The 19,010-nt window shown below is 38.9% G+C and overlaps 1 protein-coding gene across 1 annotated transcript; it reads right to left on the bottom strand.

Moving 5' to 3' along the window:
* Nucleotides 1–14,837: 14,837 nt before the first annotated feature.
* Nucleotides 14,838–15,482, bottom strand: LOC147501790 (uncharacterized). Its single transcript, XM_086604395.1, has one exon. It carries the CDS (start codon nt 15,480–15,482, stop codon nt 14,838–14,840), a length of 645 nt encoding a protein of 214 aa, XP_086460521.1.
* Between the last annotated feature and the right edge of the window lie 3,528 nt (nt 15,483–19,010).

Here is a 19,010-nt window from a genome sequence, read left to right on the forward strand (position 1 = left end):
TCTAGCCCTACTGAGCGGTGATGATTTACCGCTAAATCACCATAAATATAAGAAAACTATTATATAAGCTAGATCGAGTTTAAGATAATTCCATTTGAAAATTACGGATTAATATTCTAAACCACAAAGTGAAGAGGCTATCTCAATTTGATCCTTTAGTTTCCAAGTATTTATGCACCATAATTGCTGCTCATTAACGTATTTCGGTTTATTTTCAATAAAAATATATTCTGATTCAAAAATTTGTATAAAACATTTTGTAAAGTTTTTTCAACACACAAAATATTTAATAGATCCTGGGCGTATGCCCGGGTCCAAAATCTAGTAATTTACTAAAGAAACACATTTAGGTTCAGAACACACATGACCTGCTACAAGAGTCATAAAAAAATCAGACTAACAAATAGGAGTTAAAATTACAACTTAAAACGGAAGCACTGGTCTTCGAAACAATGTTCTGAGCCATTGAATCTTTAAATGCAAGTTACGCCAAAAGCCTAAATTGGGAGATAAAGAATCTTGACACAAAGAAATGTAAGAACCCCAAACAAAAACAGAGACACCATAACCAAATCCACCACATCTGGAGAGTAGCTAACATGTAGAGAGGCAGAAGAATCCTCCATGCGGCCATGATCATTAACCGTGAGATCACATATAAGCATAATATGCATTAGAAATACAGACAACCTCGACTTCAGCATGGTCTTCAAATGCACTTGCAACACCGTTGTCCCATGGTTAGAAGAAACCTCCCTTCTAGCGATTTCCCAAGGTACGCCAACAGTTGTAACTGTCTTATTTCGATAAACTCTCTCGTAGTCTATTCGCGCACTACCAAACCGTGGAAGTGAGACATGTCCCACTGGAGCACCTGAGTTGTTTTGGCCAAAATAGATGGTAACATTGAGGTTGTCAGAGGAAGTTGTTGGGAGATTTCACTAGAAAGTCACACCTCAATCTAGTTACTTTCTATCCCAAATGATTTCAACTTGGAGCTCACACCAAGCTTTTCACCCACCCAAGACTTTGGTAGTTATCACAACAAACTCAAACAAGCAAAGCCACTAATTTATCATCACCCATAGCAAGCAAACAATAAATAAGGAAGTAAATATGCAAAGAGACACAAAGATTTAGGTGGTTCGGTAAATGTTACCTACATCCACACAAGAGCCAAGTTTCCTTTATAGCAAAGATTGGAGAGTTTACAAGAGATATCAAGAATCAAGAACAAGAGGCCTCACTCAAACCCTAGTTCAATAGAGCTCCCACAATACCCAATAAATGAATCTCTCAAAAGTTGTCTCAAAACCCTAATCTATTTCCTTTATATAGGTGTACATAGAAAAAAAGGGGAGAAAAGGTTTGGGGCGAAATATCGACAAATCGTCGAAATTCAAAAAAGTTTGAACTCTAAAGCTTCTTTGGTGAGATACGGACCTAGTTTTCACGCTCTACGGTTCCAGTTCAACAATTTCCCACTTGGAACCTTCGAGATTCTACATGCACATCACATCTCAATTGTAACAACTCCATCCATTCCAATTTACTAAAGAAACACTCGGCTCATCCATCATGGTCTTCAAGCAAGAAGACCACCGGGTTGAACACAACTTCAACTTTCTTAGATAGGAACGGTCTTGGTCAACATATCCATTTGGATTCTCACTCCCTTGGATCTTCTCAAGTGCCAAAACCTCATCCTCTAACAGATCGGATAAAATGATACTGGGAGACCAATGTGCTTGGTCCTAGAATGAAAGGCGGAATTCTTAGCAAGATGTATAGCACTCGATATCCTTTGTGTGGTAACACTTCTCTCTTGCTTCATCCCAAGCTCTTCCATCAATCCCTCAGAACGGATCATCTCTTTGCTTGCCTCAGAATAGCGGCCACATACTCGCTACGTGGTAGACAAAGCAACAATCTTAAATGGAATCGAGAAATCTAACTTCGGCTGCGAATAGCACTCCATTGTAAAGACATAACCGAGTAGTGCTTCTTTCGTGATCTACTTCTCCGCAAAATCGGCATCCACATACCCCTTGCGGGTTCACAACACCCCTTCCATAACATAGGCATTTCTCTGTAGTACCTCTTAGATATCTCAATATCCACTTCACGGCTTCCCAATGTTGCTTGCCAGAATTAGACATAAATCTACTGATAGCTCCCACTGCTTGGGCTATATCCGGACGCGTGCAAACCATGGCATACATAAGACTTCCAATGGCAGAGGCGTATGGTACCTTAGCCATGAAGTTTCTTTCCTCAACAGTCTTAGGAGAGTGTTCCTTGGACAACTTGAAGTGGACTGCCAAAGGTGTGCAAACTGGTTTCGCACTACCCATGTTGAACCTCTTCAATACCATCTCAATATACTCAGCCTGAGACAACTCGAATACCTTTTCGCTTATCTCTTTCGATCCTCATCCCTAGAATCTGTTTATTTGCTGCACCCAAGTCCTTTCATAGAGAACTCACTTGCTAACTTCTCTTTCAATCTCCCAATTTTTAACATATCGAACTTGCTACTAACATATCATCAACATATAGCAACGGGATGACGCGTAGTTGAGTCGAACCTCTTGAAGTAGTAACAATGGTCAGCGTTGCACTTATAGTAGCCATTTCCTTGCATGAAGTTATCAAACTTCCTGTACCCACGCCTAGGGGCTTGCTTCAAACCATCAAGCTCTTTTTCGAGCCCTGCATACCATATTCTCTTTACCCATCTTGATGAAACCCTCCCGGTTCTTTGCATGTAAATTTCCTCAACTAGGTCACCATGGAGGAAGGCAGTTTTAACATCCAACTGCTCAAGATACAAATCTTCCGCTGCAACAATACTCAACATTGACCGAATAGTATTCGGGCCACCATCGGGAGAATATCTCTGTGAAGTCAGCCTTTTTTTGCTGAAAACCCTTGACTATTAGCCTCGCTTTGTATCTCTCGGGAACCATCATGTTCCTCTTTGACTCTAAACACCCATTTGTTTCGTAGAGCCTTTTGCCCATGGGTAGTTTGGCTAACTCCCACGTGCCGCTAGAGATGAGGGACTTCATCTCATCTTGCATAGCAAGCTCCCACTTGCTTGCATCACTCACCTCCAATGCTTCATCATAGCAGCATTGAGGCTCGCCACCATCGATGAAGTAGCAAGTAATTCACATAGGTGGAGGGTGGATATCTCATACTTTCGGTACATGTGTGGCCCGGATGTCTTCCTTGGGGCACGAGGTGGAGATGGACTCGGTGGTGTAGTATCCTCATTATTCTCTGAGTCACTACTACTATCATCCTCTGACTGTGGGGCTCCCACTATACCACGACTTACATCGAAGTCTTCCAACTCAACATACTCTGTGCCGCTCTCTATACCCGATTCCTTGGTTTGTGCTTCATCTCTGTCCTTGTACGTACATCACATTCTCATTAAACACAACATCTCTACTACGAATGATTTTCCGATTTTGATCATCCCAAAAGCGATACCCAAAATCATCACCGCCATAGCCGATGAAGGTGCACTTTAGTGACTTAGCATCAAGCTTGCTTCTAGCTTGGTCACTAATGTGGACATAGGACACACAACCAAACACCTTCAAATGGGAAAGGTTCACATCCTTCCCGCTTCACACTTCCTCTCGGAATCTTAAAATCCAAAGGTACCGATGGTTCTCTATTGATCGACGTAAGGCTGGCCGTGCTAACACTTTACGCCCAAAACTGCTTGGGCAAGCCTCGCTAGTGTACGATACACCTAGCTCTCTCTCTGTCGTTGTTCTATTTATCCGCTCGCAACCCCATTCTGGGAGGTGTCCCCGGCAAAGTCTTTTCCATCTTGATGCCATTGTCAAGACAATACTTTTTAAAACCTGAATCCTCATACTCTCACCGTTGTCGGATCTCGACTTCTTTACTTTCAAGCTTGTCTCATTCTCAACCATGGCCTTCCAAGTCTTGAATACTTCAAATACTTCGACTTGTGTCTCAAGAAATAGACCCACACCTTCCTAGTATGGTCATCAATGAAAGTCACAAAATATGACTTTCCGCCAAGTGAAGAGACATTAGTCGCCCCCCGACATCTCAGTATGAATCAACTCAAGCGCTCTTGCTTTCGAGTCCGACCCATTCTCTAAAACTCACCCGCTTACGCTTTCCAAATACACGCAGTTCTCCGCGAGAAGTCAATTTCAGTCGATTGTAACTTTGGGAGTTTACCGTAAGAGTGAAGGATTTTCATTCCTTTCTCACTCATGTGACCAAGTCTGAGGTGCCAAACATTCAGATCCTCTTTGTCATGTGCCACGACAATCGACTCACAACCATGTGCGGTCATGTAGAGAGTACCATCTTTCTTACCATTTGCAACAATCAATGAACCCTTCGAGACCTTCCAAGTATCACGGTGAAGATCAGAACAACAAATCCTTCACTTGCCAATTGCCCCACGAAATCAAATTCTTCCTCAAACCGGGCGTGTCGACGTCCCTCAATAACCATGACGAGCCATTCATCTTGACATGCCGCGTCACCCTTTGCCGACAATGTCACAAGGTTGGTCATCACCGAAAGACCGTTCCAAGGTCACCTTCGGTGTAGTTCTCAAAGAACTCGATGTGAGGTAGCATGGAAAGATCTTCTTTTGGAATCAAGTACCCAAGACTCCTTCTTGTGCTCCATCGAACATATCAAAGCGTCATCTACCATCTCAACAACATTAGCTTCTTGATTCTTTTCTTGTTCTTATTAATGTTGTTGTTGTTTCTTGGTGCGGACAATTGGGGCTATAGTGGCCCGGCCTACCACAATTATAGCACACCACTTCACTTATGTCTCGAGGTTTGTGTTCAACGCTTTGCAATTGGGGGCCTTGAGATTTCGATCTCCCCCCCTCCACTTCTTCTTACCACGATTCTGTTTGAATTTCTCCCCTACTTTCGGTGCTCAATGCCGAAGTCCAAGATGAAGGACAATCTTGTCTCCGAATTTCCTCGGTTAGTACCATACTAACAACGTGCTCAAACTTCAACTTGGTCATTCCCGCAGAGCCACTAATAGCCGCAACTGTAGCCTTCCAACTTGGAGGCATTTGTCCAAGTATCGCCAAAGCTAGCACCTCATCACTAAATGTAATCTCAACCGACTCAATTGGTCCTTAGTTTGGTTGAATTTATTTAAGTGATCCTTGAAGGATGTCCCCTCCGACATTCTCATACTAAATAGCTTGGTGATCAAATAGACTTTGTTCGCGGCCGAGGGTTGTTCATACATCGTAGTAAGTGCCTCCATGAGAGACTTCGCCGTCTTCTCAATCTTAATATTGAAGGCTACCGACTTCGAAAGACTCAATCGGATTGTGGCCAAGGCCTTTCTATCCCCGCAAATCCCATTTTGTCTTGCGGAATCTCCTCGGGCTTCTCACTTATCAAGCGTTTCCATCAAATCCTTTTGATAGAGAACGCCCTCAATTTGCATCTTCCAATAGCCAAAGTTTGTTCCATCAAACTTCTCAATCCTGTAGCTTTCTTTGTCGGTCGTCATGACTTTACTGAATCAAAACCAACGGTGGAGAACCTCTCAGAGGAATTTCCTCAAACACCTAGCATCCAATGCTAAAGGTGGAGTCTTTTCCTCACACACCCTGTAGCTCTGTTACAGTCCTATAACTCCGATACCACTTGTTGGGAGATTTCACTAGAAAGTCACACCTCAATCTAGTTACTTTTTATCCCAAATGATTTCAACTTGGAGCTCACACCAAGGAAATCACCCACCCAAGACTTTGGTAGTTATCACAACAAACTCAAACAAGCAAAGCCACTAATTTATCATCACCCATAGTAAGCAAACAATAAATAAGGAAGTAAATATGCAAAGAGACACAAAGATTTAGGTGGTTCGGTAAATGTTACCTACATCCACACAAGAGCCAAGTTTCCTTTATAGCAAAGATTAGAGAGTTTACAAGAGATATCAAGAATCAAGAACAAGAGGCCTCACTCAAACCCTAGCTCAATAGAGCTCCCACAATACCCAATAAATGAATCTCTCAAAAAGTTGTCTCAAAACCCTAATCTATTTCCTTTATATAGGTGTACATAGAAAAAAAGGGGAGAAAAGGTTTGGGGCCAAAATATCAACAAATCGTCAAAATTCCGAAAAGTTTCAAAACTCTAAAGCTTGCTGGTGAGATACCAGAGCTTCATACGTTCGACGGTTCCACTGCCCAACTGAAGTAGGGTAGATTCTGTTAACTCTTAGGTCAAAGAAAATAGTGGTATTCAAGATGTCAATAGAGGATTTATCAAGGGCAGGAACATAAAAAATTTCAAAGGAGAACCTAGGCAGAGAAGAAGAAGAAGACACGACCAAGGGAATGCAGAAGAAGAGCAGTAAGATGTAACTGTATCCCGTGCAACAAGTGCTCGAGTTTGCCATAATAAGGGGATTCAAAGATCTCTTACTAGTTTGGAAAACGAGACAAGACGCAAAAAACTGAAACCTTGTTAAAGAGAACACCTAAATGTGAATGTTCAAATAAAAGAATAATCTCGAAAGCTAGAAGATTGACATGAGAAAACTTGACCAAAACCCTACCCTTGCTTGATTTAGGAGGCGACTGACATTTTCTTAACAAAACAGGGAACAAGGGCCGGGCCGACATCAGAGAAGCCCGTTTGATTAATTATTCTAGTCTGCTTCTACTCTGGTTATTGTAGGCACTGTTTGAAGAAAATTCTATTGAATTTCATATGATAAAATACTGCAAATTCTGCTCTTTAATGGAATTAATTAGGGAAATCAAACTATTAATTTTATAGTTATAATTATAAGGAAATTTCATATTTTCATGAGCGTAGATACAGATCCGGGTATAGTCTCTTTCAGCATTAAGCAAAAATACAGATTTTAGTCGTACATGTACACACATACTAGACACTTGATTTGATCTCTAAATTCAGATTTATGCACACTGTACGTTTAGTTTCTAAACAGCTGTATGCAACCAGATAGATGCGCTTCCTAAACTATGGCTGAAACGCATTTTGGAAAAACCTCATCTCTATTTTAAATCTTATGAAAAAACAAAAGTGAAAACAAAAAGATGTGTTACTTCATGCCCAGATTTTGAGATTACCAACAGGGAAGAGTGGGGCTCTCTTCTCCAAAACATTCTCAAAAGAATTCTAAGAACATCTCATTTAAGAAAACTACATTATTCGTCAAGAAAATTTCAAAGTATAGAATGCCTAGAAAATTGACTGATTGAACTAAGGTAGACTAATGCATTTTCCCACCATAAACAAATAAAACCAAGGAACTCACGCTCATGCTATTTACAAAGTGGTCTGCGATCATAATGTCGACTATCAGTGTATATTCCTTCAAATCAGGACTACTTGTTCATCAAATTGATGAGAAAGTCCCATTAACAATGCAAATATCAAACCCCAAACATCAAGTACATTCCTCTATGTCTTCCACTAAAAAATCAAATTTCATTTCCTTTTAATTAGTAAGCTGAATCGTATACCATACCGTACTTTACTATCAACCTATTATCTAAAAACAAAACAAAAGAATAAAAAATACATTTAAGCTACAAATTATGAAAACAAAACATACCAAAATCATGAAAACACAAAATTCAAAACACCCAAATCATGAAAACGAACAAATATCAAACACCCCAAGTTCTTAAAAAAAAAAAAAAAAAAAAAAAAAAAAAAAAAAAACACACACATCACTAAAATAATAAAACCCCATCACTTTTTAATTCAAAGAACCCCAACTAAATTGAAGAGTGTGTCCTAGGAATAAAACTTACACAAAATCTTTTTCTTCTTCTTTGCGTTCTCTAGCTCTGTGTTATGAATTTGTAGTGGGTTAGACCGTTAGAGAGACGGAGTGAGAGATGAGTTATTGATGAGAATGAGAGAAAGGAGTTGAGAGAGAGATATTGGAGAGAGAGAGTGTTTGCGAAGAAGAAGTGAAAAGAGATTGAGGACAGAGAGAAAGAAATTAACCAAACAATATTTTGGGCCACATATCCCCACCCGGCCCAACAACGTTGTTATGCTCACTTAAAAATAAGAGGTCCCACATGTTTCTTAGGAGTCACTGATCTCCTATTAACCATTCTCAACTCTTTCGGTATAATAAACCTAACGTTGAAGGTAGTTTTGAGTTTGAACTATATTGGAAAATATAGCTCTGATGGTTCAATTCTTAACTCTGTGTTGTAGGTGAGGGACAAGCTTTCAGTTCCCATAAGAATTGAAGTGAACTGGGCAGAATATAATGAGGCCATTCAATTGTGTTACAGTTCTTCAACATATTTCTTGCTTCCTATTCATAACTTGTTAGTTATCCATTAGACATGAAAATGTAAGTTATAGTAAAAGTGTCTCGCTCTTAGATGGTTCAATTCTTAACTCTCTGTTGTAGCCTGTAGGTGAGGGACAAGCTTTCAGTTCCCGTACGTAAGAACTGAAGTGAACTGGGCAGAATATAATGAGGCCATTCAATTGTGTTGCAGTTCTTCAACCAGCACATTCTCCAGAATCCAGATACACCAACCATACATATTTCTTGCTTCCTATTAGTTCTCCACTAGTTCTTCTAGTCTAGGTAGTTTGTATGGTTGCTCTCCTATTGGGTTTGAGGTTTACTCAATGTCGAAACTTGCACAGAGTTAGAAACAGACAGATCGAGCCAATATACATCTTATTGATACATCACCGCCTATGTGTGTGGAATGGTCACCTAGCTTGAAATATCACTGGTGTTTCGTTCACCCCATTAGTTCGATAGATAGACAGTAGTTTTCAAGACTAAGATTCTGGAATTTATGGATATTCTATGGACGGTGTATTGTTCATTGCTAATATGTTCTTGCCAAAAATGAGGATACTCCTTAAGCTTTACATTTAAAGTTGCTTTTGAATACGATTGTAAATGTAAGTTATAGTAAAAGTGCCTCGCCAATTAGAATTAAAGGGAGCATGGCCTAGACCATAGTCCACAGCTTGGGAGGGTGGTGGAAAGAAAAAAAAAACTAGTAGTAATAGTTAGTGTAGGAGGAGAAGAGAGATTTATGGAGATTTGTTTCTATTATTGAGTTGCCTAATATAGATTTCTTAAGTATCAAGTAAAAGATACTTCCCATTGTAACTATATAACCTAGTGTGTGTTTTCCCTTAAACTACCAATGAATAAAATCAACTCCTCTCTTCTTCTGGATGGATGTATTGCTGGCTGCTACACTGGCAGCCGAACCACGTTAAATTATTGTGTTCTTTGTTTATCGTTTCTAATTTGCGACATGGTATCAGAGTGGTGATTGTAATCCAATACGCTATTAGAAAACAAGAAGAGAATTTTTGTCTTCCAAGTTCGTAATTTTTCTAAAAGATCTTCATTCAAGCGGTTGTAACTTTTCAACCCGCATCGAGAATCACACAAGGTAGGAGCGTTAGATTCATAGCATTAGTATTTGTTGTTTGTATTTTTTGGGATCTTTTTGAATTCGTTGATAGGCTGAAACCTGATTCAAAGTCAGACAAGTCCGCATGGCCCGATTCAAATCCAAAGTTGGAAACTTTCAAGTCCCCTTTAAATGGTGTGAACTATGTGCTATGGTCTAGCTGAACTTTGGTCTCGGTGGGGAAGAAATTGGGATTTCTCAATGGGTGTAAAATTGCCCATCGGACCGATTCGGGGGGTATGAAGATTGGGTTGCTAATGATCAACTTATTAGGTCATGGCTTCTCAATTCTATGGAATATTTACCTTTTCTGATTGACTAAGGAGTTATATTAGTCGATTGGCTGCGTATGGTAATCAAAACAATTCATTTCGAATATTTGAACTCCAACTTGAGATGGAGGGGCGTGAACAAGGTGAGAAAACAGAAAAGCATCTTGGCTACCTCAAAAAATTATGGGGACGAGTACAATATGTATCGTCTGATTTTGATGCACAAATCTTGTTGAAACGCGTCTTTGAAGGCGACAAGATTTTTCTCTCCTTCGTAGCTTGAAGCCGGAATATGACCACGCCAAAAGTAATGTTCTCATGGGTGGTTCCTTACCATCCATTTATATTCTTTTTTGTGCCACTATTGAGGGGAGGAAACTAGAAAGAAAACAATGATCATTGAATCTAAATCTTTTAATGAAAAGATCGAGACCTAATGTTCTCTTGGCGTAACGGAAAAGTCTCGGTTATGACAGATGGAAGAACAATGCACGCCACAAAGGAAAGAAGGAGCTTTATCATTGTGATCATTGTGGCAAAATTTGGACATACCAAGGAACGTTGTTGGGAGTTCTTGAAATGCGAACATTGTAATAAAATGGGCATTCCATGGATCGTTGTTGGGAACTACATCCTCATCTCAAAACTAAAAAAAAGAATATGCTTTGTCATTTAAAACCTCAATGTCAATGAATCAATTGGGTCATCTTATTCAACAACTCGGTAAGTCTATCTCTTCAAATAAGGATCAGTCTTCTTCGATAAACGTGTCAGGGTAACATTCATGCGTATCTTGCTTCCCATTCTAAAGCTAACTCTTGGATTATTGATTAAGGAACGATCATATGGCCAATAATCCTTCTTACGTTCTTAATTTTGTTCCAAGTTAACATGATATTTTCATTTGCCAATGGGTCTAAAGTTCCTATTCGAGGTATTGGGAGAGTTAATTTTTCCCTAAGAGTCCAACAACCGATGCTCTTGTTGTTCCTTCATTTCTGTTCAACTTCTTTACATTGGTAAAATTACAAATTCTTTAAATTGTGATGTCATTTTTTCACCTACTTGTCATCTTCGGGGATCGAGAGTCGAAGAAGACGATTGGTGAGGGCACATATTGAGCATGGACTATATTTTTAAATTCTTCGGATAAGGCATGTCATGTTAGTGGTTTAGTTGAGAGTTGCACTCTACACAAACGTCTTGGACATCCAATCCGTAGTGTTTTATCGAATCTTTTTCCTTCTTCTATTTTTAATAAATCCAATGTTTGTGATGTTTGTCAATTCTCAAAACAAACTCGATTTCCTTTCGTTAATTCATTGTCTAAACTCCGATGAATTGTTTGAATTAATTCATTCGATTTGTGGGGACCTGCACCTATTGATTCATATGATGGGTATAAGTTTTTTGTTTTATTTATCGATGATCACCAACTACTTGGTTGTATTTGTTAAAAGCGAAAAATGAGGTATGCACTGCTTTTTAAAGACTTTCAAAACATGGTAATGACACAATATGGTGCTAAAATCAAATTTTGGCGTTCGATAATGACATCGAATATGTTAAAGGACCTTTACCTCGATTATCTTCATAGCGGGGCATTCTTCATCAAACCGGTTGTGTTGGTACTCCCACAAATGGGGTTGCCGAAAAAAAATCGCCACATTTTGGAAACTACCGAGCCCCTTATGTTTTGGATGAACGTTCCCTCGATATTGGTCGATGGAGTCTTGACAAATTTGCCTACTTGATTAATCGTCTTCGAGTAGAGTCCTTGACTTTAAGTCACCATTGGAAGTCTTTGAAAAATCGAAAAGCCCGACATATCACATGGAACGGGTATTTGGTTGTATTTGTTTTGTGCATAAACAAGCTCCTCATTGAGATAAGTTGATGCTCGGTCTACTTTCGATATGTATTCTTTGGATATTGTTCTACCAAGAAAGGGTATGTTTGTTATGATCTAGAAAAGTATATCTCGTGATGTGAAGTTTGTGGAGACGAATCTATTTTGAGTTTGGGACTCGATCGAGCAGGAACGGCTTGGTACCACTTCCTTCAATCTCTAATGTGCCACCTCCCCTAGAAGTCAATGAAACCAGGTGTCCCCGCAGAGAAGAACTTGTCCCCGCAGAATGTAAACTCATGTTACAACAGAATCTCCTATGGTTTCTCCTTATTCCTCAACCTGCACCGGCTCCCTCTGTCCCACAGATGACTCGACAGTCAGATAGAGCGACTCGTCCATCAGTGAAATTGAAAGATTATGTTACTAATTATCATGCAGTTTCTTATCCATTACAAGAATACTTCACATATGATAATATCGAATCGGTCTCCCACCGCTTTTCTAAGCGTTTTTGGATAAAGGAGAACCAAAGACTTTTCGAGAGGCTAACTCCAATCCGGTATGGAGAAAGGCTAACACCGGGAAGAATTATAATCTCGGATGCAAATCGACATGGGAGATCATTCCATTACTATAGGAAAGAGTTGTGATGTCGTTGATTCTTTAAACTCAAATTTAAAAGTGATGGTTCCATTGATCAATTTAAAGCAAGACTTGTTGCTAAGGGATTCACACTCGGACTTATGGAGAAGATTATAAAGAGACTTTTATGTACTAAAATGAGCACCTTCGAAAGTGCTTTTATCTCGGGTCATCAATCAAGATTGGAAATTATTCCAAATGGACGTTAAAAATGCTTTTTTGCATGGTGATCTCAAAGAAGAGGTTTACATGAGTGTTCCCCCTGGACATCCACTAGAAACTAAACCTGGTCTTGTATGCAAGCTGAAGAAGGCCATATATGGGCTTAAGCAATCTCCACGAGCTTGGTATGCCAAGCTCAGTTTCGTGCTCCTAACGCATGGACTCAAAAGAAGTGGTGCTGATCCATCTCTCTTTGTTAAGAAAACCATGTACGGTATTGTCATTGTTTTGGTTTACGTTGATGATATTGTCATTACAGGTGATGATCAAGGTGAAATATCAAAACTTAAGGCGTTGCTGCATGATCGCTTTGCTATCAAAGATTTGGGTGTGTTGAAGTATTTTTTGGGATTAGAAGTTGCTTACTCAAAACGTGGCATCTTCTTAAATCAGCGTCAGTATGTCTTAGAGTTGCTCAAAGAGATCGGAAAGCTAGCAGTGAAACCGTCAGATACTCCGATTGATAGTAAAGCAAAGCTTGATAATGATGGAGAATTAGTCTCGGACGTTAGTCAGTTTCAGAGGTTAGTTGGTAGACTAATCTATTTGACTATTACTCGCCCAGACATCTCTTATGCAGTAAGTTTGGTAAGCCGTTTTATGCATGCTCCAAAGACTCACCACATGAATGCAATTCATAGAATATTACAGTATTTAAAGGGTTCTCCAGGGAGAGGTATTTGGATGAGCAAGAATGGTCATACTTCTATTGTTGCATCTGATGATGTTGATTGTTTTTGGTTTTTTTGATCGATCCATCTACAACGAGGCTATTGTACTTTTGTTGGAGGTAATGTGGTAACATGGAAGAGTAAAAAGCAAAATGTTGTTGCTCGATCGAGTGCTGAAGCAGAATACCGAGCTATGGCATCTACCACTAGCGAGATTATTTGGCTTCGTGCCCTGTTGCGAGATTTAAGTTTTGATGCTCCTCAGCCAACAAAACTGTTTTGTGATAATTTCATCCACATTGCGGCCGAATCCAGCGTTTCACCTAACGGACCAAGCACATTGAAGTAGATTGTCACCGTGCGTGAAAATGTGGAAGCCAATCTCATTTGCACTCCCTTTGTTGTAGTGGTCCAGCGGTTAGCGGATATTTTCACAAAAGGATTACCCGCTGCCAAGTTTCAAGAGATACTACCCAAGTTGGGCTCCATCGATATTTTCGCACCAACTTGAGGGGGAGTGTAGGAGGAGAAGAGAGATTTATGGAGATTTGTTTCTATTATTGAGTTGCCTAATATAGATTTCTTAAGTATCAAGTAAAAGATACTTCCCATTGTAACTATATAAGTGCTGGTGTGTTTTCCCTTAAACTACCAATGAATAAAATCAACTCCTCTCTTCTCCTGTGGATGTAGGCTGCTACACTGGCAGCCGGACCACGTTAAATTATTGTGTTCTTTGTTTATCGTTTCTAATTTGCGACAGTTAGTGATAGCAATGCCCCCTTGGTGGAAAATCCTGAATCCGCCCCTGCTTCTAACCTAGTGAACGTTTTGTACATTGTAATTGTATTGATTGAATGATTACATCTAGAGAAATTGTTGTACATGCTGTCTGGGATATATACGCAGAAGAATTACTTCTAAAAGCACCAAAGGCGTAGAGCAGCTGCTACTCTTGTACGCAGGAAACAGCTATAATTGTTTTATCTTCTGGCAGTCTGGACCCGGGTCTAATACCTGTCCGATCACCCATTCACCTAAATAAAAAGTTGGACCGAAGAAAGGTAAACTGAACTTGTTTCTAGGGAGTTGAGTTCATAATGAAATCGGTTCTTCCATGCATCTTTCCTTCCAATTATATTATCTTTCAACCGTTCAATGCTGGAACTCCCTTTCTGTTATCTCTTCTATTACTCCTTGCTTTGCAATACCCACACATGCTTGGGGTTGTGGATAGAGGTAGCCTGAAAACAGAAAACATGCTTGTCCGTGGAGATGGTCACACCATGATCTCTGATTTTGATTGTCAGTTATGGAACCGGCCACAAAATTGCCTGGTCGATGTGCACAATCCATTTGTATAGACCCTTTCTGCATGTTATGGAAATAAGCCTTGGGAACAACTTGAAACTTGACCCCATGAAGAAACACATAAATACCGATGCAAAGATTATTTACAATACTCAAAGGTGAATACAATTTATTAAAAGAAACACACAGATTTAGGGGAAAAAAAATAAACCAATCAAATAAATAAATATTCTTCATAAAATCAGAATGACAGATAGGGAGTCCAAAGTTGTACTGCTCTAGGAACATGATTATCCAGAGAGTGAACGATACAACTTAAAACAAAACAAAAGCAATACTTCGTCTGAATGCCATAATCATGTAAATCATTGAGCCTTTAGCTTTGAAGGCCGGTTACGCCTAAAGAGACAACGTGGAGGGGGCTCCAAGCAGTAACGGAGCGACATGCCAAGAAAAACAAAAACAAACACAGCAAACAACTCCTGCTTATTTGCAAATTCGCTAACTTGCACAGATGTAGAAGATTTCAGCATGTAGCCCTGATCACCAACCGTGACATTCCCTTTAAGCATAATAAGCCTAGCTGTAAAAGACCACTTCGCCGTGACAATGGTCTCCACATGCACCTGAAACACAGTTGTCCCCCCCTTGAAAGCCTCCCTCATAGCGGTCTCCCAAGGTAACCCAACAGTTGTAACAGTCTCTCTTCGATGGACTGTCTCCTTGCATGATCTCTGGTAAAACCCTGGAATTGAAACAAACCCAACTGGAACGCTTGGGTTTTCGCCAAAATAAAGGGTAACATTTAGGGTCTTGATGTAAGTTGTTTCGCAGGAGTGGAGTTTAAGGCCGAAGAGTATAGTGGTATTTGAGACGTCATTAGAGAATTTATCAAGAGCAGGAACATAGAACTCTTCAATGGAGAGAGTGGGCGCAGAAGACACTACCAAACCAAGGCAGAGAAAGAAAGCGATAAAACGTAAAAAAGAACGAGTGCATGATTTTTCCATAGTAAAGATGAGAAAGAAACTAAGTTTGGAAAAGGAAGAACAGAAGACTTCTAGAGGAGAACACCGAAACTTTAATCTCTTGTTGTCAAATCATACACCTCTATATAATGTATATATAGAGGTGTGATGCATGATTTCTAGTCGTTATCAAATTAGAACTACAATTTTCGTTCTATTTCTATTTATTGACCTACTTATGGTCTATTAATTAGAACTTGTATGTACTACTGATTGAAATTCTACTTAGAAATCATCTTTATTTTTATCCAACCTTCCAAACTCAGTAATTCTAAAACCACATCAAGAGAATAAACCTTCAAAACAATCTAACGAATCCCCCTAACAATATCATCGAAAAAATATAAATTGGCAGAAGAATTGGAAGAGAGTTGAGAACTATTTTTTTTTTCCTACGTTAGCAAAAATGTATTAGTATGGGAAAAGGAGGTACAAGTTACATTGTAGGAGTTGCTTTGGGTTTGTACAGCCCCTAACCACCTTTAAACACTACAACAGATGAGTCTTTTTGCGACGTTTCAAAGCGTAGCAATAGAAACCAAAAGCGTTGCAAAAGATCATTAGCAACGGTTTAGAAAGCGTCGATGTATCGTTGCAATTGATGCCGATGCAGATGATAACCAACGACGAAGCAAAGCGTAGCAAAAAGCATATGCTGCAACTACTGATATAAGCGTTGCTAATGTAATAAAAGTGTCGCTGATTATTTTCTTTTCTTATTTTGATGATTTGTATTAATTAATGTTTCCCGACGCTTTTATGGGTTGCAAAAGGTTCCATATTTGCAATGTTTTCGTAACCGTTGTTGATTGTCTATTTTGGCTATTTTTTGTACTATTTGCATACGCTGATATTATTCTTTAGATAGTGTTAGCAACACTTGTAAGGGTTGTAAAAGGACCATTTGGATGTATAATGGTTTATGTATTTACAACGCTTTTCAAAAGCATAGCAATTACACTTTTATATTTGCAACTATTTGCATGTGTTGCAGAAGATCTTTTCTCCTATCCCTACTATGATTTCCTAATTTGCAATTTTCATATAAGGCCTATATAAAACTTTACACACTCAAAAACATTTAACTAACAAAAGATTTAATTTCATAAGCTCTAAATGTAGAAAAGTATCACAAAATCCAAAATAATTTCCACATAGCCTCGCTAGTATGTTTACAATAATTGCATATCCTTCCTAAGCTTGCAAAAAAAAATATCATTCAAAATTCTAGGGCTGAGTATTGCATTTATGATCGTCTTCAATCCCCCCAACAGTCCATCTTTGCAAAGTACTCATGAAGTTGAACCATTCTGCAAGAAAATTAGTTATATATGAAGGCGCCAAGAAATGGCAAGTAGAGTTTAAGTGACAAAATATACGCTCAAAAATGATTTTCAATTCCACACAACTAATAACTAATAACCAATATTCCATTTATAGTCATTTCAAGAAAAACTCGCTAAGAACCTGTGTTGATTTCTAACTATGAAACTATCTTCCAAAGTTTGTATGGTTCCAATTAATAATTCTAGAATGGTGCAAAATATACCCAACCGCCAATTATAAAAAAAAAAAAAAAATAAATAAAAAAAAAAAAGTCCTAAGCCACTGCATGCCACTTCTAGGCCACTGCAGACCATTCTTTCTTGAGTTCTCTGACACGCCATTCACTAAGTATGTATATTACTTCCTTCAAAAGCCAAAAAACAGCACCACGCCATCCACACAATTATCCTTTAGTCCTACGTACTTACACATCAATCAAACATATACAACTACTCACCAACCACCACAACCCTTATCTCACATAAAGGTTCCTGATTCAATCACTTCAACTCAATGTTATAAAGAAACATGTCAAACACTATTCAATGGTGACTTCAATGTCTCAACTCATCAAACCAAAAATTAGGTTGAAACAATATAAGAAATTAAGTATAGAGTGGGTGTTACTCTACAAAAGAAGAACTAAAGTAAAGAGCACTATTACCTAGTAAGAATTTGACCGCAGATTCTCCAAGTGTGCTCCTTAAATTCCTACCCAATCAATACTTCAAAAACAATATCGTCATCATCCTATTATCCTCCTCTATAAGGATTTTTCAGTAACACCCTTTAATTGGTTTTAATCTATATACTAATTACTAGGTATTATAGTTATGCTCTTGAAGCCTATCCCTATCCTATTCCTATTCTTTGCTCCTGAAGAGCCTAGACCGCTAATGTCGTTGAATGAACAAAGACTTCACTTCGGAAATGCTGTTGAAAGATGACTACTCTGTGCACATCCAATTCTTCCTGAAAACAGAGCATTTCTTGCTTCTGATCTTTCTTGTCTTATCTTGTTTGTGCCTTGCTTGCATTTATATGTTTTTCCTCTCACCTTCATCTCATTGAGCTAGCAATCATTCCCCCAATCTTCATGACAAAAGGAGGTCATATATATTAAAAAGCATGGCACACATGAAATGTTTTTCCCAAGCATTTCAAAGTTTCCAACTAGTAATGCTAGAACTGCTAAGGAACTATTGCAACAACCATATTGCACTTGAGAAAAATAGCATATTAAAATTTTACATGTAGAGGCTTAGCACCAGGTAAACTCTTGAACTTTGTCTATACTTTTACGTATAACTCTGTGAGTTTGTGTCTTCATGAATTGCTTGAGGTCAATGTTTCGAAAGTGTTACCTAGCTAAGAGGCTAGGATCACATTAGTAACATTCCTAAAGATATTCAGCAGATTGATGGCTAGTCTTTCTTTTATCTTATTCTGACAATTAACAATAAGAGCAACTTAGTGGAGTGTAATACCTGGCCTAGTTCGATCATATTCTTAGTGAATGTTGTTCACAAGGTAAGGTCCTTAAGGTTTAAGTAGTAGAAGAACTTGATAAAGTTCAGTATCATGTGACATTCCAATGCATGTGACTCTCAACATTAGACCTCAATATACTTTCACAGCGTAGACAAAGATAAAGATCACCACATTTGTATGTAAATTCATACCGCAGAAAAATGGGACCCAATAAGCGCCATGAGAAACTCCAATTTAGCTTCAGAAGCCATTTTCCAATTCTGTAGCTCCTCAACCCTACCCTCATTTTTGTACCCAAGAAGTTGTGAGTTGCTTTGCTTGTCTCATCTCTCAGCTGCCTCAGCTCTCCTCCTAAGGTCTTCAACCTCTGGATTATTGTAACTGGAGGATGACAGTGGATCCATGCCGTATCCAAGACCCATGACATAACCAGGTTTTGTACCTAAGACTTTGTCAGCAATTTCATCCTCGGTCATAGGGGTAGAGCCTTCTTGTAGGGATTGAGTCTGCATCTCCAACATTTTTATCCTATGATTTGAAATATGGCACAAGTATTAAATGAATATGCTCTTCATAAAACTAGAATTGCACACAAATAAGAAAAACCGAACTTGGTCATTACACAATTTTCTTGAGCTACAAGGCCAAACCAGCCTTTGCCTTGGTTATAGTACATCATAAAATGAATAAATA

The sequence above is a fragment of the Coptis chinensis genome, chromosome 4, assembly GCF_015680905.1.
Source record: "Coptis chinensis isolate HL-2020 chromosome 4, ASM1568090v1, whole genome shotgun sequence".
NCBI lineage: Eukaryota > Viridiplantae > Streptophyta > Magnoliopsida > Ranunculales > Ranunculaceae > Coptis > Coptis chinensis.

Bases quoted from the DNA above. Each gene is read 5' to 3' on its own strand.
- LOC147501790 (XM_086604395.1), bottom strand. From the start codon at position 15,482: ATGGAAAAATCATGCACTCGTTCTTTTTTACGTTTTATCGCTTTCTTT.